A 23,334-nucleotide genomic window follows, 5' to 3' on the forward strand; every position below is an offset into this window, starting at 1 on the left:
CTAGACTGATTGAAACAGGATCTCTACGGGTTGTGTTTTGATCATTTGCAGTTTTTGAAAGTTCCCCCCAGATGATTTTGATGCAAAAAGAGGTTAGAGAACCCTTGGACAGCTCAAGAGGATAGTATATTATGAATTCGTGGAATGGGGTTGGAAAAGTTATTTGAAAATGACTGCAGAGGCTTTCTATATCAGGCTAAGGAGTTTGTTGACAGTTTCCTATAAGGTGGAGCCACTGAGCATTATATTTTACTGGTTGCCATGATTGTCTGAGCCCAGGGTAGTTGCATCTCTTTAGAGACCAGAGACCTTTCAGGGCAGTAGTCAGGGAGGGAAAGGAAACGTGTAGGATCTAGATGGATGTGTTGCAGCCCTTGGTACTCATGAAGAATGTTCCTCCATTGTGTATATAAACCACGTCTTCCATACCCATTCGTCAGTTGATAGACATTTAGGCTCTTTCCATAATTTGGCTATTGTTGAAATGAGAAAGAGTGAAATCCTGCTGCCATTAGCAGCAACATGGATAGAACTGGAGGTTATTATGCTAAGTGAAATAAGTCAGTCAGAGAAAGACCGATATCGTGTTTTCACCCATATGTGGAACTTGAGAAACTTAACAGAAACCATGAGGAAGGGAAGGGGAAGAGTATTTACAAACAGGTAGGGAGGGAGGCAGAGAGGCATAAGGCATAAGAGACTCTTAAATACAGAGAACAAACTGAGGGTTGATTGGGCGGGGAGGGGAAAATGGGTGATGGGCATTGAAGACGGCAGCTGTTGGGATGAGCACTGGGTGAGCGATGAATCGTGGGAATCTATCCCCAAAACCAAGAATGCACTTTATACACTGTATGTTAGCCAATTTCACAGTAAATTATATTTTAAAAAAGAATGTTATTTTTTATTGTTTCTCCTGGAATAAATGTTCTACTCCAAGATTTAATTTTCCAGAATATGTTGGAGTTTTTGTACAATTCTTTCTTCTCTCTTTAGGGGTGTCGGCTGCATCTTTGTTGAAATGATCCAAGGAGTTGCTGCTTTTCCAGGAATGAAAGACATTCAGGATCAACTTGAACGAATATTTCTGGTAAGTTCTTTACAGAGTGCTTCTGAGAAAAAATGGTTTTTAATTCATCTCGTCATGACAGATTGTCCAGTGGTAGTGGGAAATAATTTTAAACCAGTTTATTGGTTGTCACACTTAATTCTACTTTATTGTTGCTTTGAAAAAGCAGGAAATTAGTTAAGAATTGTGTTTTTAAACTACTGCACCTGAATAATATGCCAAAATGGTAGGAAACAATAGGATGTCGGCCATAACAGAGAATAGTGGGTTAAAAATGAGGGCTCTGGCAGAAGAACTTCACCAATTTACGTAGATGCCCCCCCTTAAGTGGGTGGAGCTTAGCTCCCTCCCATCCCTCTCGCTTCAGTGTGGGCTTGATTGATAACTTTTTTCTGTCAAACAGAGCATGGAAAAAGAGGAGTAACTAAAATGGAGAACTGGCAAATTACCTTAGCCAGGTCTTCAAGGCTAGCATCGTCAAAAATTAGTCATGCTATAGCACATACCTTTGATATAATGTGCTGAGAATGCCACTTCAGCTCTGCAGCCTTCCTCTCAAAACAGTAATTCCAGGCTAACCCCGAAAAGCACATCACACAAACCCGAATTGAGGGACATGCTACACCATACCTGACTGGTAGTCTTCAACACTGTCAAGGTCATCAAAAACAAGGGAAGTCTGAGAAATTGTCATAGCCCAGAGGAGACTAGGGAAGACAACTCAGTGTCAGGTGGTGTCCTGAATGGACTCCTGGAAGAGAGAAAGAACAGTAGGGAAAACTAGTGAAAGTCGGGTACCTCAACATACACTTAGTTGTGACAAATGCACCATTTAATTTAAGGTTTGTAACAATAGAGGAAACTGAGGGATATACAGGAATTCTCTGTACCATTTTTCACCATTTTCCTATAAATCTAAAACTATTCTCAAATGGAAAGCATTTAAATTGTTAAAAATCTGCAAAAAGAGAAAATAAAATGTATTCTGGTGCCAAATGATCTGGGTTTATCATCTTGGGCAAGGGACAATGCTATCTGAGCTTTAGTTTCCTTGGGAGAGATGAAGGCTAATAATAGCACCCACCTCATAGGTTGTTTTGAGGAATACTTGATTTATACACATAAAATGCTTTTAGAGCTATACCTGGCACATAGCTAATACCCCATAAATTATTATTTTTATTGAATCATTTTTGTCCTGAATGTTTTTTATTCAGTAGAACTTCCACATTGGCTAATATCCATATAAACCTATTATTTAAAACATGGAATCAGAGCTAGGCAAATTAAGGTCTTTGCTAGAAGAATTCAAGCTATATGCATTCTGGCACTCAATCACATTATCATACCTTCCCTTCTTTAATAAAACTCCTGTATGAACTCACTGGTGCAAATTTTAGTATGGACCATATCAAGAGATGTACGTATTGTATTAACATTCATTTTAGTTATGAGAATTCAGCACTACAGTATAACTTTCATATTAAGCATAAGGACCCAGGAAGGTGTAGTGGTATGAACTGAGACCCCCATCAGTACTGTGTTCACCTTGACCTCATTAGTAAAATAAATACAAATAATGAGCAATGGAAACTGGGAAATCAAAGCACATGTGAATCCTCCATACTGTATCCCATATCTCAGGTGATCCTGTAAGTCATAGCAGTTGGACAAATATCAGAGTCTCTAATATAGAAACCTTCTTCCAAGTATTGCCATAGATTTCTTCTCCCAAAAGCTCTCTGTATCCACTTTCCTTTTAATATTAATTATTTTTTAATCCATAAATTCCCACACAGAATGCTTAAATAATGTCTTATGATTATAAAAATAATACATTTGTGTACAGAAAATATCCAGGGTCAGAAAGTATAAAAGATGAAAAATTACTCTTTGTCCTATTAAGCAGAGAAAATCACATGTAGTATTTTTATATGTATTCTTTATTTCTACATGTTAAGAAAAACTGAGTCATATTTATATACTTTTTATAACTTTATTTTTTTACTAACAATATGTAATTAACACCTTTCATTGAAAAGTGAATCTAGAAATTTATCGTTCTTATTGAGAAAGGACTGTTCCATTGTGTGGGTGAAACATTACTTGCTTAATCAGCCCCATATTAATAACTTGTTAACCATTTTTAACTCTTATACAGTGCTGCCAGTTACATCCATGCAGAGTGATCCTCTCAGTTAAAAATAATTTTTGGAATTCATGGTCCATAATTCAATAACATTTAATTTTCATAAATTTATTGACTATTCTTACACTTTGATCCCATTGTCTAAAGTCATGAAACACTTCCTTCTCTCTGTCACTAAGAAAATCTCTTACTAAATTGACCTAGATTGTATGGAGCCTGTAGATTATATTAGAAGGAAAATATATAAAATTGAGCTTTCCTATCTAAGAATAACTTATACTTCTTTATTAATACTTTATGATCCATTGCATAAAGTTTTTATAAATATTTTCTTTTCCTATTATCTACTTAAGCTTTTATTTTCATTCAAGTATTTTAAAGAACTTTCCAGAACTATTTTCTTAAAAATATAATAAACTTGTTTGTTTTTGTGTCATTGAGGAAAATAGCAGGAGAGGGAATTTTAATGGGCCATGGCTTGATTATATAGATTTTTATGCTAAAATATATCTTCAAACATTTAGCCTTTTAATTTATTTGAAGCTCAACTATAACAATAATACCACTTAATTATATTCTGAAATTAATTCCCTAAACTTTAGATTCAACCTAATTGTTCACTCTCTGATAATTATTGAGTAATGCTTATATATCCTTGTTAACTTTAAAAGAGAGTCAGTATACATTATTTCAGAATGGATTTGATTTTTTTAATGTGTTTTATTTATTTTTGAGAGACAGAGGGAGACAGCATGAGCAGGGAGGGTCAGAGAGAGAAGGAGATACAGAATCCAAAGACAGGTTCCAGGTTCTGAGCTGGCAGCACAGAGCCAAACACGGGGCTCAAACCCACAAACAGTGAGATCACGACCTGAGCCGAAGCCGGACACTTAACCGACTGAGCCACACAGCCACCCCAGAATGGATTTGAAGAAAAAAGGAAATGGAGATGTACACTATAGCAATAGAACCAAAAAATGAGTTTCATAAGAGCATAGTTTATTGCTATAGCTTAGTCAAAGTTTTTATTTTTATATATTATTTTTATAATGCAGTGATTTCCAATAGGTGCTATCTTGTTGGATTGCTTCCTATTTGCAAATTTTGCTATTTTTTAAAAATTTTATGGCAATTATTTCCTGATTTTATGGATATTCAGAGACCTTAGAGCTATGACTAGGCTTTTAATAAGTCAAAGAAATGTTATTGCAGATTTCCCATAGGGATATTGGTATTATTATCTACTATTTGCTTTTTTAGAGCGCAGAGACCCTTAAATGCAGATAAATGTCATGATTGATGCTAATAATTTCTTCATGTATTCTAGGGGTTTTTTTTGTTATGTTTGTAACAAGTAAAATATCCCTTTGGTAATTAGGTGATAAAGATAATTATCTATGTAAAACTTCTGCTTTAGACTTAAATGATACTATGTTTTAATCAGAAGAATCAGACATGACCAAAAGGAGAAGAAATCTACAAACTTCTTATGACAGTAAATGTTATCATCTTAACTGCTTAGTTTCTGTACCAAATTGTTTAAATTTGTAAAAGCCAGCTATATGTCCATGAAACAAGCAGACTCTCTCGGGAGTTGTGCAATCATAGGAAGAAGAAATATTTCTCACCCAATATGGTTGAATCACTGGGAAAAACATGCTTTTCCATGGTGACCTTTTATGTCTGGTCTGAATCAGAATTACTATTAAAGTGCAATTAAATCCACTTTCACAGGCTTCTCATATAAATTGCCAGAGACTCTTTTCTAAAGTGGCGGTTGCATATATCGCCCCTGGTAGAGCATGGCCAAGGAGATAATCAACTTTGAGAAGTCATGAAACATGGGATTATTTGGTTTGTTTTGTATTTTAATACAGGGATTAAGTCCATTCATTTGTCTGTGAACTGTGAATAGAAAGGTGGTTGATAACTTTGAGGAACAAAATTAAGAGCTTGTTACCCAAGATAACTAATAAAATTAACTCCCACACACTGAGTCTTTATAACAAATATGAAAGACAACAAAGATCAGCCAGTAAAGCCCTAATATTTTTCTTCCGAAGGTTTTCTTTTTGTTTTTGTTTTTCTCTTTCCCTCTTTCGGTGGAAAGGAGTTCACATTTTTAACAAGTCCATTGAATTTATTTCTTCAACATAATAACTATGTTGGTATATATTAGTGAGCTGGCTTTGCTATGCTCTGAGATTTTACCATTAAATCATTTTCCTTGAAATTCTGATGCTCATGTGCAAGAAAAGAAGGGAAGTGATGGAGGCTGGACAAATTGTATTCAAGACATTTTGAATTGCAAGGTGAATGGGCACCTCCTTCTCTAAGCAGTAACTCTGCTGCTAGGTGAAAAGAGTGATTTATATTCATTTCCTCAGCATTACCTACTTTTTAGTGTGCCATGGTGTATTCTATTCACCTTGATTAGCTGCAAAAATAACCAGTAGATGTATTCATCCAGGTAAATCTATATTCAGAGTGACAAAATCAGAACTAATAAAAAAAATCTGTATTCTAATCACATTGTTCTGAATTGAAAAAGAAATCCACTTGGTGGAACCCTGGGAATATGCGTCTCACTCACTTCACAGCAGCTGAACAAATGGCAGGGAATACTTCACAGCTGCCTGGGACCTTTGGCAGATGCTTCTGGGTTTGTGTGGCTTGTGGCCCAATGTAGAACAGCCATGACAAGAGCTGGCATGAGTTTTTGTGAGGACCCACCCTTGATCTCCACCTTGCCTTTGGATGTTGATAACCCTGAGGATGTGACCTTTCCCGGTTTCTAGGTCTTCTGGCTTTCAATGGAATTTCCTCCACCAGTTGTTTGTTAACCTGTTGTGCATTATTTGATTGGGACAGTTGTTAAAATGTTCCTCTTCCTCATATATAGGCCATTCAGAATTTAAAAGTGTGTGTGTGTGTGTGTGTGTGTGTGTGTGTGTGTCTGTGTGTTCTGTGTGAGTATGTAAAAAGAGCCACTTGCAACTTTAAAAACTTTTTCTCAGCCTGGCTTTTGAGTCACATTTTTCCTTAAGCCTCTGCGTTTTGCAGTGGACTAACTGCAGAAATGTAGTGTTCACATTCAGTTCCAGTCCTTGTTTCCCCATCCTGTCTCTGTTCCCAGGATCCTAGCCAGAATAATAACCCTGTGATTTCAGGACTGGCTAGAACAGTCATATAGAAAGTAAGAGAAAACTGGTGACTATTACTTTTGATGGCTATTCCCTTCTGAAGAGATGTAGGAGCTACATTGTTAGGATGGACTGTTGGGATCACAGATTGTATCATTGGTACCATTATTGGATTTGCTTGAGGTCATTTCTGGCATAGTTCTTCAGCACTTGCTTCACATTACTGGACACAATGGAGATGTAAAGGAATTGTGTTCGATGCTGTGTCTGCCATGGGGAAATTGACTACAATCGAGGTGGGCAGGCAAGACATACCTTTAAGAATAAAGTCATGCATAATTGCTGAGCAGTTGGTCAGCAGAAGGGAGACCCAGCAACAGTGGCAGATCCTGTGGTAGGTAAGATACTGAACTCAAAATGTTAAATATAGGGTTCAAATCCTAAATTGTTGTTTTCCACCCCTGAATAAGCCACCTTTCCTAATTGGACTGTAGTTTCTCCATCTCTAAAGGGAGAAGTTGAACTGATTCAATAATGTCTCACAGATCTAGCCTTTCTTAATTCCAAAAAAATGCGTGGTATTACAAGATTATGCATAAGGGCTTTGGGTGTTTAAAGAGAAAATTGCTAAGAAAGTTTTTGTCAAGCACTGAAGAGAGGATAAGATTTGAAGTGGAATAAGTAAGACAGGGGACATCAGGCAATGGTACAAAAGTGAAGTGGGGACAGTAGGAGTCCTGTATGGTGGAAGGTGAGATTGGATGTTCAGGATGGACTTTGATAGATTGAGGGCTTTTATCCTATTTTATCGATGAAATAAGAAGAAGATAATATATTTTTTAACCAGAGTAATAATGTTAAAATGGCATTTTAGGAAAATTAATATAGTATGATATGATGATTCAACTCAGCTGTATAAACACAGAAGAAGAGAAGTAAGCAATATAGGTTGGGGCTGAGGATATTGAAAATATTAAGTAATAATTTTAAAGTCAATTTTAGAAAAGCAAAGTAGAGGAGATAAATTATAAAACCTTCCACCCTGGAGCAAATGCTTCTTTTAATTTGTATGTTTGTTTCAAGCTTTATCAATAGGTGTAGTAATTTACATGGAGGCAAATCTTTTTCAGAGTGTTAAGTTTATACAAACTAAAGCAGTTAGAAAAATTAAAAAACAGTATGAAAGTAAATAAAAATCATCATCCAGAGATAGCCAGTATTAAGCATTTTTTATTTTCCTTTCTAGGTTTTCACAATTGGGTTAATAATAAATTTATGGGTTTTGTATCCAGCTTCTCTTTATTTTCACATTAAATAGGGTGCAGTTTCCAAGCCATTAATATATATTTGAAAATATTATTTTAATTATACTATAATATCTTATAAATGTGCCCAAATGTGCTAACGTACTGCCTTATTACTAAGTAATTTGCTTGCAGTTTTTATGCTACACTAAGCATCACATATTTTTATCTTATTCAATTATTCTTTCAGCAAGGATTATTAGGCACCAATCTGTGCCAGGCACTGTGCCTATGGGCAGTGGTAAGATACTGTCCCTGGTCACCTCAAAAGTACTGTCAGCGGGGCTACATTTGAATAGCTTCCAGAACGTCACATCAAAAGGACATTGTTGCATTCCCTGGAACAGTGTAAAAGTGTTCCTCTTTTTCCGCATCCTCACCAACATCTGTTGTTTTCTGTGTTGTTAATTTTAGCCATTTTGACAGGTGTGAGATGGTATATCATTGTGGTTTTGATTTGTATTTTCTGATGAAAAGTGATGTTGAGCATCGTTTTGTGTGTCTGTTAGCCATCTGGATGTCTTCTTTGGAGAAGTGTCTATTCATGCCTTCTGCCCATTTTTTCACGGGATTATTTGTTTTTTGGGTGTTGAGCTTGATAAGTTCTTCATAGATTTTGTATATGAACCCTTTATCTGGTATGTCATTTACAAATATCTTCTCCCATTCCATCGGTTACCTTTTAGTTTTATTGACTGTTTCCTTTGCTGTGCAGAAGCTTCTTATCTTGATGAGGTCCTGATAGTTCATTTTTGCTTTTGTTTCCCTGACCTCCAAAGACATGTCTAGTAATGGTATGGAAGTTTCTCAAAAAATTAAAAATAAAACTATTGTACAACCCAACAATTGCACTACTAGGTACTTATCCAAAGGATACAAAAATGCTGATTCGAAGGGGCACATGCACCCCAATGTTTACAGCAGCACTGTCAACAATAGCCAAATTATGGAAAGAGCCCAAATGTCCATTGGCTGATGAACGGATAAAGAAGATATGGTGTATATATACAATGAAATACTACTTGGCCACCAAAAGGAATGAAATCTTGCCATTTGCAACAGTGTAGATGGAACTAGAGTATATTATGCTAAGCACAATACGTTAGTCACAGGAAGACAAATATCATATGACTTCACTCGTGGAATTTCAGAAACAGATAGATGAATGTCGGAGAAGGTAAGGAAGAATAATGTAAAAACTGGGAGGCAAACCATAAGAGACTCTTAAATACAGAGAACAAACTGAGGGTTGCTGGAGGGTGGTGGTGGGTGGGGAATGGGCTAAATGGGTGATGGGCATTAAGGAAGGCACTAGTCAGTAGGAGTGCTGGATGTTACATAATTACTACACTGTATGTTAACTCACTTGAATTTAAATAACCAATTTAAAATTTTTTAAATAAAAATAATGAAACCAGTAAGAAAAAAAAGAAGGATGTTGTTACAAAACGGTTATGATACATACATCTTGGATATAAATGATACAGAAGAGAAAGGAGTCAAAGATAACTTGAGAGCTTCAAGCTTGGGAAGCAAAGTGCAAATGGAGACGTTGAAAAGGAGTCCCTGTGGAGGGGAAGAACAGCTCAGGTTACTGGACTTTGTATGGCAGCAGGGACCCCAGGTGGGGATGTCCACATGTCACACAGAAGAGAATCAGGAGAAGGATGAAGCTTACGGGATCATTCACCCAAGGCGGATGATGTTGGGTTCCAAATGCTACTAGTTCATGAATAATGAGAAGGTGGAAGGGGAAATGCAGTGGAGCACTGCCTAAGCCTTACAGACGTGCATGATTTGTGGGAGTGGGGCTCAGGCAGGGAGCTCCACCAGGAGAGACTCAGTGCAATGACATGAAAGCCAGTAAATAACAAAGAAGTGAAGGATAAGAAAGCGGGGTGGGCGGGGGGGACTCACCCCCTCTGGGGAAATTATAGATCAGTTCTGGTCTGTTTAGCTAGTGGGTGGGATTAGGGGTCCTTCCTGTCTGTGTTCCCGTAGCATGTTCCTTCCATTGCCTGTATGATATCTGACACATTGTACTTGCTCATTAAATGCTTTTAGACCAGAGGACAAGTGTTTCCTGTCAAAGAAATGTAAGAGTCAACACAGAAAATACATTTGGTTTCAATTAGACCATGGTTTTCAAAGGAGACATAATTCTCCTCAGTGTCTCAGGAGGAAGGTGGGGTGTAGGCTCAAAGGAGGCACAGTTTCAGCCCCTCCACTCTTGTCTCTGCTGTCATATTTTGTGTCTTAAATACATCTCACTGCTGAAAGAAAGGTTGAAAACGCCTAGATGAACAATATCTTAAGATCCTCTCAGGTCAAGGTTCTATGAAAAGAGACCATGTGGAAGAAAAATGATAAAGAGAAAGCTGGTGAAAATGAAGATGTTTGAGATATAACACTTGAGTGATTCATATGTGGGACATTCGATGGACATTTGTAAAAAGAAAGTTCTTTGCTAATTGTTAAGCTAATAGAAATTTTGGTAGCAAACTTCAGTTGGGTCATTTGTCATAAGAGAAATCAAGGACAATAGAATGACCTGCCATAGAATAGCTACTCCCATTAATTTTTGGAAAGAAACTTTTATTTGAATATTACTTGGCCATTTTGTAGAAATTTGAATTAGCTCACTTGGTGAAAAATATCGTTTTACCTTGAGTATTCTGGCATTTGCATTTTATCATTCCAAACTTTCTATAAATGGAAAATGAGAATATTTATATTAAATCATTCACTTTTTCACAAAGTTGTTAATTTCAACAAATATTTGTTATGTGTTTCCTATGGGCTACATGCTCTTCCCTGTTTGGGGAGATAGCAGTACAAAAAATAGAGTCCCTGTTTTCCTTAACCTGTATTCCTATGAAAGAAGATAAATAATAAGCAAATAAATGTATAGTGTGTCTCATAAGTGTTGCAGGAGAGATGCTACTTTACATACCGTGTTCTGGGAAGGTCTCTCTCAGAAGGTGATACTTGTGCATCAAGTGAAGGTAGTGAAGACACAAGACATGCAGATATGGGGGATCATCCCTGGGGAGGGAATATCAGCTGGTGTTTCCTTAATGATAGCAGTATCAAAATCAGAGTTCTCAAGCCTGAATTTGGTGAATTAAGTATCATTGTTTCTAGTGCATTGACGTGATTTCTGATGCTCTTGTTACTTCAACCTCCTTCATATAAAGCATTTCTTTCTGTGAGAAGTCCTCCCTGTGTGAAGCATTAACTTCCTGTATCTGCTACTATGCAGACATCAGAACGAATCAAGAAAGTGAGTTGGAAGTACATCTCTGTGTATGTTTCAGGCTGGAGTTAAGCTGGAGCTAGGGATTTGAGCTTCCTGATTTCGTTCACTGGAGAGAGTGGTACAGATAGAAGATACGTGGGAGATGTTCCTGTTTTGGAGAGTAGATGATAGTATAAAGGAGGGAAGAGAGAAGGAGTATCTAGAGGATGCAGAGAGCCAGAAAGCACTTTTTTTTTCCTTTTCAGAAGACAAAAATAGAGGAATTTCAAGAAGGAAAGATGTATCAACTGCATCAAATACTGCAGTGAGGTTAGTGGAGGATGGTACAGAAGAGTCCACTGGCTTATACCTTCTAAGAGAATAGAGTCAACAGTGTTGAATATTTGAAGTCAGATTACAGTGAGCTTAAAGAATGAGTGAAAATTGGAAACACTTGAGTATAGACCACTTCTTTGAGAAGTGGGGGAGGGAAGGTGATTAGATGTCACCCTAAGAGCATTTTAAAATCAAGACTTATAAATTTTATAATATGTCATAAATATTTTTAAAACAATAAAGACTGCGATTTTGTAAGGTAAAGGATCCCAAAGATATTAGAAAGCACATTTGATGGATCAAAGTATTTGAATAGGCAAGAGCAGATGGGTGGCAGAGAGGACGACTTGACAATGTGGATGAAAAGTTTTGTTGAAAGATAAGAAAGGGAGGAAGATTTAAGTAAAATTGTAGAGGAGTAAAAAAGGAATGTAAAGGTATCATGATCTACATGATTCAGAAATGAAGGGAGGGGTGTGGCCAACAGTGACATGCATATCGGAGGGTAGATGTTGAAGGGAATGGGTAGTATTCGCAGTGTTGGTGTAACGCCAAATGGTTTGTAACTGGCATTAACAAGAGAAGAAGGTAGTTACTGACAATATTTGTCAGTTGTCGATTTGAGATATTATTATAGAAATAAAAATGCTATATTTCTAGTTCCTCTGATTTGTACCAGTTTACTTTCCTGTTAACACAAGATTGCTTTTAAGCATATCCATCCACCTTTAAATATTTTCCAATTGTAGTTGTCTTTACCAAAGACTTTTCTGGAGGTACACATCTGCGGTCTAACACTCTTAAATGTCTTAGAAATGTTTGAACCTAATATATCCCTGTTTTATGTTACTGTTTTGTTATCTATTATTTTATTGTCAGTATAGGACTACTCACTGACTACTGCAGTTATCTCTTATCCATGTAACCAGCTCAAAAATTTGGGTTAAATCAACAAAAATCTTTTTGTTAATTATTTCTCATAGTTTTAGGGTCAGGAATTCAGTAAGGGATAGTCTGGGCAGTTCTGGACTTGGGGTCTCTCATATCGGTGCAGACAGATGGTGACTGGAGCAGAAACAGAAGCCAGAGCAGTTGGGGATTGACTAAATGTCTTTCTTTATAGAGTCTTGAGGTCCTACATGGATTCTCTCCACGTGAACTTCCTCCCGGTATGAGTTGGGTTCCAAGAGTGGCTGTCCTAAGAGGACCAGATTGAAACTGCATGGTTTCTCCTAACCTCGGAAGTCACACAATGCCTCTCTGTCCATCAGAGCAGTCAGAGTTCCACCCACCCCCAGAGTCACAGGGAGGGGACATAGACGCCAGTTCTAGATGGGAAGAGTGTCAAGAATGCTGGGGCCATGGTTTAAAACTGCAACACTGGTCACATAAATTTTCATTAGGGCATATCACCAAGTCAGGCTGATAAACAGCTTTGTAGGAAAACAATCTGGGAAACAATTTAATCAAGCTCCTAGATTTTTTTTTTTTTTTTTTTTTGGTCCTTTCCCTCCTACCCCATGCTCCTTATAGCCATTACAGTACTGCTTTCTGTGATAAATATGAAAGCGTGAATTGTCACAGGGTGTTACTTGGCAGGTCATGAGGGCCCTCATTTGCTCACCCTCCTTTTCCTCCTTATTTGACTAACAGGTTTACAGATGTGTCAGACTAAAAATGATGGTGAAAAAGATGCCATAGTGTGACATATCTGAGGACAAGAGAGGGGGTGGTGACACTTCTTAGCAAATCCTCAGAATGTTATCCATAAAGTAGATTTTTATAATTCAAATTGCATGATAATTATTTTTCCTGTTTGCAGTATGCTTCGATATGTAAGTCTTTTCTTCAGAATGTCACCTATGTTATCTCTTGTGGTAGGCTGGGTGTTCTCCACCTCCTGGTATTTAGGCCCTTGTGTAATCCTTTCCCCTTGAGTGTCAGCTGGACCCAGAGATTTGCTTCTAATGGACTGCAGCAAAAGTGATGGGATATTTGAGTGCTATTAGTTACAAAAAGATTACTACTTTCTTTGCTCTCTTACTGTCTTACTGACTGACTACTCTTTTTTTTCCCTGAATTTCAAATTCTTATTTAAATTCTAGTTAGTTAACATATGTGGTAAATTTGGTTTTAGGTGTAGAACTCAGTGCTTCATCACTTACGTATCATACCCAGTGCTCATCACAAGTGCCCTCCTTAATACCCAGCACCCACTTAGCCCATCTCCCACCCACCTCCCTCCATTAACCCTCAATTTGTTCTCTGTAGCTAAGTGTCTCTTATGGTTTGCTTCCCTCTTTTTTTCCCCTTCTCCTATGTTCATCTGTTTGTTTCTTAAATTCCATATATGAGTAGAATCATGTGGTTTATCTTTCTCTAACTAAATTATTTTGCTTAACATAATACACTCTAGTTCCATCTATGTTGTGGCAAATGGAAAGATTTTATTCTTTTTGATGATAGAATACTATTCTATTGTGTGTACACGTGTGGGTATGTGTGATATACACATCTTTATCCATTCATCAACAGATTGACATTTGGGCTCTTTTCATACGTTGGTAATGTTGCTGTAAACATTGGGGTGCATGTGCCCCTTTGAATCAGTATTTTTGTATCCTTTGGGTATAGTAGAGCAATTGCAGGGTTATAGGGTAGTTTTATTTCTAACTTTCTGAGGAACTTCCATCCTGTTTTCCACAGTGACTGTACCAGTTTGCATTCCCACCAACAGTATAAGAGTGTTCTCCTTTCTCCACATCCTCATCATTGGCAGACTCTGAGGGGAGCCTGCCCACATGCTGTAGGTTGTTCTGTGGAGGAACTCACTAGTCACAAAACTGATGTTTCCAGCTGGCACCCAGTGAAGACCAAAGGGTTCGTAATAGTTTGCAGTGTTCTGTGAGGGAGCTTGGAAGTAGATCTTCCCCTAGTTGAGCTTTCATGGCTGTGAGGACACAGCCATAGGTAATACTATTTTGGTACCTTGTGAGAGACCCTGAGCCAGAGGTATCTAGTTAAGGTGGGCCTAGGTTCCTGACCAGAAGAAACTGTGAGATAATAAATGTTTGTTACTTAAAGCCCCTAAGTTTTGGAGCCACTTGTTCTACAGCAATATATAACTACTACATCTCCTTTGGTCCCATGACCAAGAAAGTCTAGTTTTATAGCCAAGGGAATTATCTTCAAAGATTATATGAACTTTTCTAAGAAGACATGTTTGTAAGTACCAGAACTGAGCTCAAATTCTAAATCTGCTGACTCTTCCACAAAAATACTTTTTTGTGTTGTATTTGTTGTTTGGTTGTTTTTTTCTCTGATTCATAACCAGGAGTGTGTGTTAGAGTGTGTGTGACTTGGGAATCATTTCCTATATATTCATTATTTGGGTCTCACTCCGGGCCTTCCAAATCAGTCTCTGAGGATGGGACCATGTGCATTCTAACAAACAAGAAGGCCTTGGTTGATGAATCCTCTTGGTTAAGACTACCCACTCTAAAAGGTACATCTCCTGGGGAGTCTGGGTGCCTCAGTTGGTTAAGCATCCAACTTCGACTCAGGTCATGATCTCATAGTCTGTGAGTTCGAGCCCCGCGTTGGACTCTGTGCTGACAGCTCAGAGCCTGGAGACTGCTTCGGATTCTGTGTCTCCCTCTCTGCCCCTTCTCCACTCACACTCTGTCTCTCTCTCTCAAAATAAATAAACAAACAAACAAACAAACAAAAAAATTTTTAAGGTACATGTCCTGCTTTGAAACATTATGAATGTTTTAAGTTTTCTGGGCTGATAGGACAACCTTAAAACCTTGTTAGTGCAGACACCCTATCCAGAATGTAGTAATCACACTATTCAGTCAGACTGAGTCTATGTTTCTTATAGGAGTACTTTTGATACGGCCCTCAAGGGACCTGCCCATGTAACATGTATATTTGGGAGTTTCTCTCACATGGTGTTATATTAAGAATATTAGATGATTAGGGCGCCTGGGTGGCTCAGTCAGGTAAGCATCCATCTTCGGCTCAGGTCATGATCTCATGGTCTATGAGTTCAAGCCTCACATCACACACTGTGCTGACAGCTCAAAACCTGGAGCCTGCTTCAGATTCTATGTCTCCCTCTCTCTCAGACCCTCCCCTACTCACACTCTGTCTCTCTCAAAAATAAACATCCAAAAAAAAATCAAAGAATATTAGATGACTTTTATTAGCATGTGAAAACAAGCAAAGAAAACGTTGTAATCATCATATACTGGCACTATAACTTCTGTCTGGCTGGATTACTTGATTAATCTGCTGTTTCTGTCCCTCATCTTGCAACTTACCTTTTCTTATGCCTTAGAAGACTTTACCCACAAAGATAAATCTGTCCCCGCCATTAATCTTTCTGTGAGGCATGGGTTCATTTAAAATCTGACCTTGTATCATCTCCTGCCCAACTCCCTACAAGGAAAAAACAATTTTTCTAAAACCTCAAAGCATTCTATCCTAAATTGATCTCATGTCTCATTATCATATATCTTGGTGCAAAGCAATGGCTGTTTGATTAAAATTTATCTTATAAAATAATCTACTCAAGACATTGGAGCAAATCCCCGAGAGAAAAATTTTATACTGAGTCACATTAACAGGTTATCTAACCTTGCAGCTGAATTTGTCCTTTGTCTCACTCATCTCTTTTGGCGATAACAGTCATGTTTTCTGTGTAATGTGTAGGCTGTGACATTTTTGTATCCCTCCTAAAATTTCTTTGTGAGTTTAGTTGTATTGGAGAACTATTGAGAACTATCTATTTTAAATGTACTATTCAAGGAATTTTTTCTTATTATAGTGCTTGATATAAGTCTTCTGCTCATTTTTAATAACTCTAGATATCAAAATTGTCAGCAAACTTGCATCTCTGGGAATATATTCTTCTCCAGGACAAGATGAAATGTCACTTCGGACATACTTTGCCTTTCATGCTAATCAACCCCTGGGAAAGATGCAAGAATTGGTTTGGGGACACGACCCATGCTGCAGACTTCCTTCACACCTTCCAGGAGTTCCTCTTCTCCTGTGTCTAATGTCTAAATATGACCCCTCCTCAATACTAGAAATGTTCTACTCTCTCCCGGTGAATTCTACTATGGTTTCCCAAGTACACATGCTCTTTCCTCCTGTTGGAACCATTGGTCTCTTTATACAAACCTCTGCTGTCTCTCTTCACTGCTGACCTTGCTGGCCATTGGTTTTGCTCTTCTCCCCCTAGTTCTCCCCCAGGACAGTTTAGTATTTGGGGCAATGGGTAGGAAACAGAAGGGAACTTTGTACAAATGAGGCATTAGCATGCACACACGCTGACCTGCAGAGATACTGACTCCTCATGATAGAATTATTGCAGATAAATTATTGCATTTCTTAAACTTCACTATCTTCTTTTTAAAATGTGTCTTTTGGGGAAACTCTATGGGGATGTCATAAGAACCACTTTAAAATTTAAATGCAATTTTTCTTCTTTTGTTTACTTAAAAATAGTTGTGAGCTCATATTTTCCTTTACATTCTCCTTTTGCAGTTCCTTGTTCTAGCAATATGTAAATCACTAGTGGCAGATGACATGTAACATTTGGATGCAGAGTCCTTTTTATTGAAACTTAGTAGAACAAATTACTATCAGTTTTCTCTAAGTAACATTCAGTATTAAAAATGTTTCCTGTTTGTCCGGTGAAAAGTAAAGAACTGGAAAATGTAAATGAAACCTTTTTTGGAAAATAATATTAGGTTCATATCTCAGATCCATTTTATTCCCAATAAGATGAAAGACTGTTTATCTGTCACACGGAAAAGTGATGTGTGCACATTTCGATCATAATATTGACTCTTGGGACATGACTCCGCACACTCAGCAGCTATGCGTGCCCGTGATACACCTGGCGGTGGGATCCAATGAATTTCTTTTTGAAGAAGTTTGGCAAAAGGTTTGTTGAGTTTTCTTTTTAGTACTTAGAACTGGGAGTGCCATAATGAAGAAGTCAGGAAGCTAAAATAAAAAAGGAACTAAATTGGATTGCCAATTCTTTATTAATTTTCTCCCTTATAGTGAAAATTGTTTTTAGACATAAATAATCAATATATAAGTGGCTTGTCTCATAATCTTGATCTCTTGGTATACCATGATGTCAAATTAGGTGTGACATGGGAAAGGTGTCAACTTTAGTTGAAATTATAACTGTCTAGCAAAACAAAACAAAACAAAACAAATGTAGTAGTATTTGTTCATCTTTCCATGTATTAAGCTCAATTTTATAAGCAATAAAGTTAATGCTGTTATAGAGGAGCTGTCTATATCTTCTGCTCAGTTTTCTGATGAACTTGAAACTGCTCCATAAAATAAGGTCTTTGGGGAAAAAATGCTGTAGATGCATCAAAGCAGAATACTGTCCATAAAAACCCATTCTCTTCTGAGTCAGTCATAAAATTCCCCTTTCAGGAGTTTTATCTTTCTGTCCAGGAGCCACTGTGTGGAAGGGAATACACACTTGGACAATAACAACGTTCCTTGCTTGGCAATGTAATGGTAATTGTGCTGGATGGGGCAGGAGGTGCAGATAAGTAAATTCCAGCCACTGAAACAAAGGAGATAATGGTATAGTAACAGGGTCAATATGAGGCATTAAAAAAGCTACCTATAATCAGTGCTTTGGGAGAAGGGGGGAGGAATGGGGAGTATTGCCAATGATCGTTTTTCTTCCTATGTATCTAAGTTGATATTCATTGGCTAAAATGGGAACATTCATTTAGTTGAGCAGACCTGTATCAACATTACTTCAAAAAAAGTTAAGAAGTGCTGTATTATATTATCCACCACACAAAGTTTAGTTACTTTAATAGGAAATAATTAATCATCGGTCCGGGTCATGATTTCATGGTTTGTGAGTTCAAGCCCTGTGTTGGGCTCTGCACAGACAGTACAGAGCCTGCTTGGGATTCTGTCTCTCTCTCCCTCTCACTTTGCCCTTCTCGTGCTCATACTTTCTCTCTCTCTCTCTCTCTCTCTCTCTCTCTCTCTCCTTCTCCCTCTCTCTCTTTCTCAAAATAAATAAACTTTAAAAAAGAGAAGAGAATGAATCTTTGTCCTTTGAATTTTAGGACAGAGAGTGGCTTATTTTTTAAAAACATAAATATTTTCTGGCTTAAAAATTCTGAATTATTATTTACTGGTAAACCATTTTGTCTCAGCCATCACTTTAGCATTCTTTAACCCCAATTTGAAAAAAAATGACTGAGGTATTCAATGAAATGGTTTTATTTTCTCTACCAATATTTATATTTCTTTGTCTTCTAGTTTCGAAAGAAATGATTTTATTCATAAAAATACTACAAGAAGCAAGCTGGCTTGTTGTAAAAAAATAAGCCAACTTTGCTCAGAAAGTGAAGAGCTGAATGAAACACCACAGAACACTCATTTCCTCCTGCCTTTTGACCTGCCATCCACTGGTGGGCCTGACCCAAACACTGAGTTTGACAAATGCCAGGAATCTAGCCTATAATTTGAGTTTAGTGTTCAAAACCACCTATTAATGTAAAAAGATCTACAGACATGTCTTCTATAGGCTACTTCCATTTCATAGCTCAATATTTTACTCTCTCTTTTTCATATGATCTTGCCCCCAAAACAGCTGTGCTTTACTTCTTGCTGATGTGCACATTATTCCAGATTGTTTCCACTGATGTCAGCCGGGCCTGACAAGCCAAGCCTTCTGTTTATAGCATTGGGATAGGATCCAAGAAAGTATTAGAAGGACTTGGCTACTCCTGCAGGTACAGAAAAAGATGCTGAGATTCCCGTCGGTGTAAGTCACTCATTTAGGTGCCGCTCCAATGTCAAACAAGAGTACTCTGACTGTTCCTCCCACATCCCCCAGGCTGCTCTCTGATAAATTTTTATGCCTCATGGCTGCTTGTGACAATATTTAGGGCATTTTAGAAAATAGAAAAAAGACAAAGATAAGAATTCATTTTGAGGCTCTTTCCCAAACCCTTAAAAAAAAGGAGGTATTCTAAGTGAGGTCTTCACATTTAGTGGTAACTTCAAAAGAGCACCTCATGAAGGGAATGATTCAGAATGCTTCGGTGTGGGTCCGGAAACTGCCAGGAGTTTGACATATTAACTAAGAGGGTTACACATGTTCAAATCAATACATTTAAGTCTTTTTATTCATATTTTTTTTGGCTTTCACTGGAATATATAGGAGCAAGAGTCATACGTCAGATCAGGTTTCAGAATTATGTCACTAAATGTTGACTTGGAAGTGAAACCAGCAGGGAAAAAATATTGTTTTTGTTTGTTATTTCTTTTGGTTAGAAATGCTTCCTTTTCTTTTCTAAAGGTTCATCTCTTTGTGACAGAATTTTATCCCAATGAAATAGGCTTTAAAATATTATGAGGGAATGGAAGTACACTGTCTAGAATGACAGATTAATTACCTTCTCTCCCCCTTAAGGGGACCAGTAAGAATTTGAAGACATATTGGTGCTGATAGCTTACCCCTAAGGTCTGTATGTTCTACCAAAAATAATGAAAAAAGGAAATTCAGTCCTGCTACTGACTCTCAGGATACACAGCTTTGATAATACCAGCCTGTCGTTTCAGATGATAAGATAAAAAATTCACTCAGAAAAGAAAGACGAAAGCAAATGAAGAGATTTTATCCACAGTGTGTTGTAGCATAACCTGCTGGAGAAATAATAGAGTGATAAGAAAACATAACATCAAGGTACCTTCAGTGGTAGATCTGCTTTTATTTTTTCCTTTCTTGGGGAAGGCGATACTTTCTTCAAATGCAAATAAAAAAAGATGCTTTCTCTTTATCCTGTTACTCTGTCCTTTGCTTCTGAGTAGTATTTAATTAATTCCGCTGATGTTCCAAGGGGAAATTAAGGTACATTGAGGGAGTTTGTGTATTCACCTCCTAGGGATGTCTGAGGGACAAAACCAGTAGACCTGAATGCTTTGTACTGCCTCCATTAAAACAACTCACACATAAATCTTTCCTCTCATCATAGCCAGAGGGCTTAAACCCAATTGTTGCCTTCAAATCTCTTTCTCTTTGCATCACACTGTTTAAGCCTGGCCCGTAATACATTTATGGGACTTAGGACCCTAAGAAGTGATAGATAATAAATATAAAAGCATGTCAAGAATTTTTAAAGGTAAATTCTGGAATGAAATCTCATAATCTCTGGACTGGTTTCTGGAAAACCCAACTTCTCATCCTATTTTTATATATAATTGGATATGCTTAAGTAGGATTCAGTTTCTTCACCTATAGAATGGGGTTAAAGTACCCATAGCATTCAAAAAATGTTTTTGATTATATAGTTTTTTAAATGAAATATCACCTATAATCCTGAGACCCCACATTGCACCTCCTTGGCTTCTATTCTTCACTCTCACAATAGCCTTGGTGTGCCTGCAGGAAATTGTAGGACTCCAAGGAACATCGTTTGAGAACCACTGGGCTAGATGATTTATATGGTATCTCCAAAATTTTTAATTTTCTCCATGGTAGTTATTTTGTTTTATATTTATAATATACATTTTAGCATTAATATCATAAGGGTTCCTTTCTGCCTTGATATTTTAAATATTTTGATTTCATTAAAATATTTATCCCTTCTGGTTTCCTTTAGTTCTTTGGTTATTTTGGTCACTGTGTAATGCAGATAAATATTTTAATCCCATGGAAATTTTTTCATAGTTCTTAGTATGAATTGCTTTTCAGTAAAACCAAGGATTCATGGACTAATTCAACCAGTATTTATTGAATATCTACTTTATGACAGATACTGTGTTAGAATCCAGGATTCACAAATAAATAAAACATTGTCTCTGTCTTCAAGAATGTGACAGTCTGGCCAAGGAGAAAGATAGGAAGCACATAGTTAAGATACCATGGGCAATCAAGAGCTGAGTTCAAGCCTCCTACATCCAGTCTTCTGACTGATTCATGTGCTTAGATATCTAAGAACATTCCCCTGACTTTCGAATGGCAGCAAAAATTATTAGTTAACAGATTGGTTTGGCTACTTCAAAAGTGGCAAAAATAGCATATCCTAAAGAAAAATAGGTGGCTTCTTCTCAGTTCAAGCTGGTGGGTCCATAAGTTCACCATATGATGATCTCACCAGATGCAGAAAAATAATTAACTGAAATTCAACACCCACTTATGAGCAGAACTCTCAGCAAGCTAGGAATACAAGAGAACTGATTAGAGATATCTACAAAAAACATATTTAATGGTGAAGTTCTGAATGCTTCGACTCTCAGTTTCAGAACAAACCAAGTGCATTGTCCACTCCCCTTACTCCATCCAATTCAACATGCTATTGGAGGCAAATTCAGTAAGACCAAAAAAAAAAAAAAAACAAAAAAAAACCAAAACCACCTAAGGATTCATACAGACATGATCAGCTATGTAGAAAATCCTAGGAGGCAACAACAACAAAAACTACTAGAAAAACCAATATACAAAACTCAATTGCAGTTTTAGATACTAGCAACAAATAATTTGAAGTTTTAAAATACCATCAGAATAATGAAATACATAGAGTTATATATCCAATAAAATATGTTCACCATTTTTCCCTACAAACTATACAATTATGTGGAATGAAATTTTAAAAGATATACATAAGTTGAGAGACATACCATGTTCATCAACTAGAATTTCGGTATTATTGTGAAGTCTCTCAAAATTGATCTCCAGTTATGTTGACATAAAGGAAAGATAAGGCAATAACTGGAAGGAAGGTCCTGACTGATGAAATCTGGAGTAAAGAACAAGAACAAGCTGAGGGAATGGTGGTATTGGTGAGGAGCAATTTTTGCTTTTTCTTTTAAGCTGAATATACGTAAGATCAATAGTAGGACAATACAAGGGTTTATTAAAGAATGGACTTGAAGGATGCTCCCACTTTTCCTTAAAGACTATCAGTTGACATCATCTTCGGGTAGTAAGTTGTTGGTAAGTTGGATGAATTGGGATCTAAAGGACACAAGCAAAGGTCTGAAATAATCTGGTGAGCAGTGTGCCAGACTGACGGTGAGAGATGAATAACAAAACTGCATTCTGAGCCTACTTGAGAACCCAAAGTTGCTACATTCTTCAATGGATGGTTATTAGTCAGGATCTAATCAAGAGTCAGTAGTCACACTAATTTGAACATGAAGGGTTTAATATAAAGCATTATTAACTATTTATGAGAAATTTGCTATTAAGTGGGTATAGAAAAGACTTCTAAAGAATATCCTAAAGCTGAAGTAGAGAACCCAAGGAAGGAACAAACTTGGAAAGGGTTTCCTTCACCAGATTCGAGGTTCAGACCTAATTGGAAAAGGTGTGACTGCAGCAGGAAACCCCATCTTAGATTTGGCAGGCAGTCAGGAAACCTCTGGCTAAGGTTGGAAAACTAGAAGGGAGCACCACTAAGTGACATGGCAGGTACATTGATGGAAGTCATGTGCCACTGCCTGGAGTGAAGATCCTTCTTCCTCCAGGGTATCTAGCGCCATCTACTGACAAAACAGCATCATGCCAGCTGGCAAGGGAGAAGTATTCCAGTATCCTATGCAGGTACTTGAAACTAGGTTAAGGAAACCGTTCTTCACTTCTGCCCTGAATACTTACTAACGATTTCAGGGATCTTGTTTCCTTTTAAGTCACATGTGAATACATCTGCTAATTTCATTAAATGTTATTATTATTAAATAAAGGAGAAAAAAACTTAACACATTACGAGTCAAAAGAAGGACAAGATTACAACTCCAGCCCAGTTAGAACTCATGGTCATGGAACCTCAGAACATAAGCAATTTAAAACTGAGTTTGCTGCAGTTGGATAAAATGACACATTTTGGCAGAATTTTACAATTTACAATTTCACATTCCAGGGTGTGGCCGCTGTACCATTCTGACACAGAATTAGCATCTCTAATTAATGTTATGTAAAACAGAGGCCTGTGAGGCACAGCCCTAGAAGCCAGTTCTTTATGAGGCAAATAGTATTTTTAGGACCAAACCGGATTTTTCGTTTAGGGTCCACATGGCACTGA

General features: G+C 37.3%; 1 protein-coding gene across 6 annotated transcripts in view; it reads left to right on the forward strand.

Moving 5' to 3' along the window:
* Positions 1 to 23,334, forward strand: part of CDK14 (cyclin dependent kinase 14) — a 583,363-nt gene that overhangs the window by 393,401 nt on the left and 166,628 nt on the right. For all 6 annotated transcript variants that reach the window (XM_029928660.1, XM_029928676.1, XM_029928646.1 and 3 more), the window contains one exon: positions 997 to 1,090. In XM_029928660.1, the coding sequence (XP_029784520.1) occupies positions 997 to 1,090 (94 nt within the window). The remainder of the gene's footprint in view (positions 1 to 996; positions 1,091 to 23,334) is intronic.

The sequence above is a fragment of the Suricata suricatta genome, chromosome 2, assembly GCF_006229205.1.
Source record: "Suricata suricatta isolate VVHF042 chromosome 2, meerkat_22Aug2017_6uvM2_HiC, whole genome shotgun sequence".
Lineage (NCBI taxonomy): Eukaryota > Metazoa > Chordata > Mammalia > Carnivora > Herpestidae > Suricata > Suricata suricatta.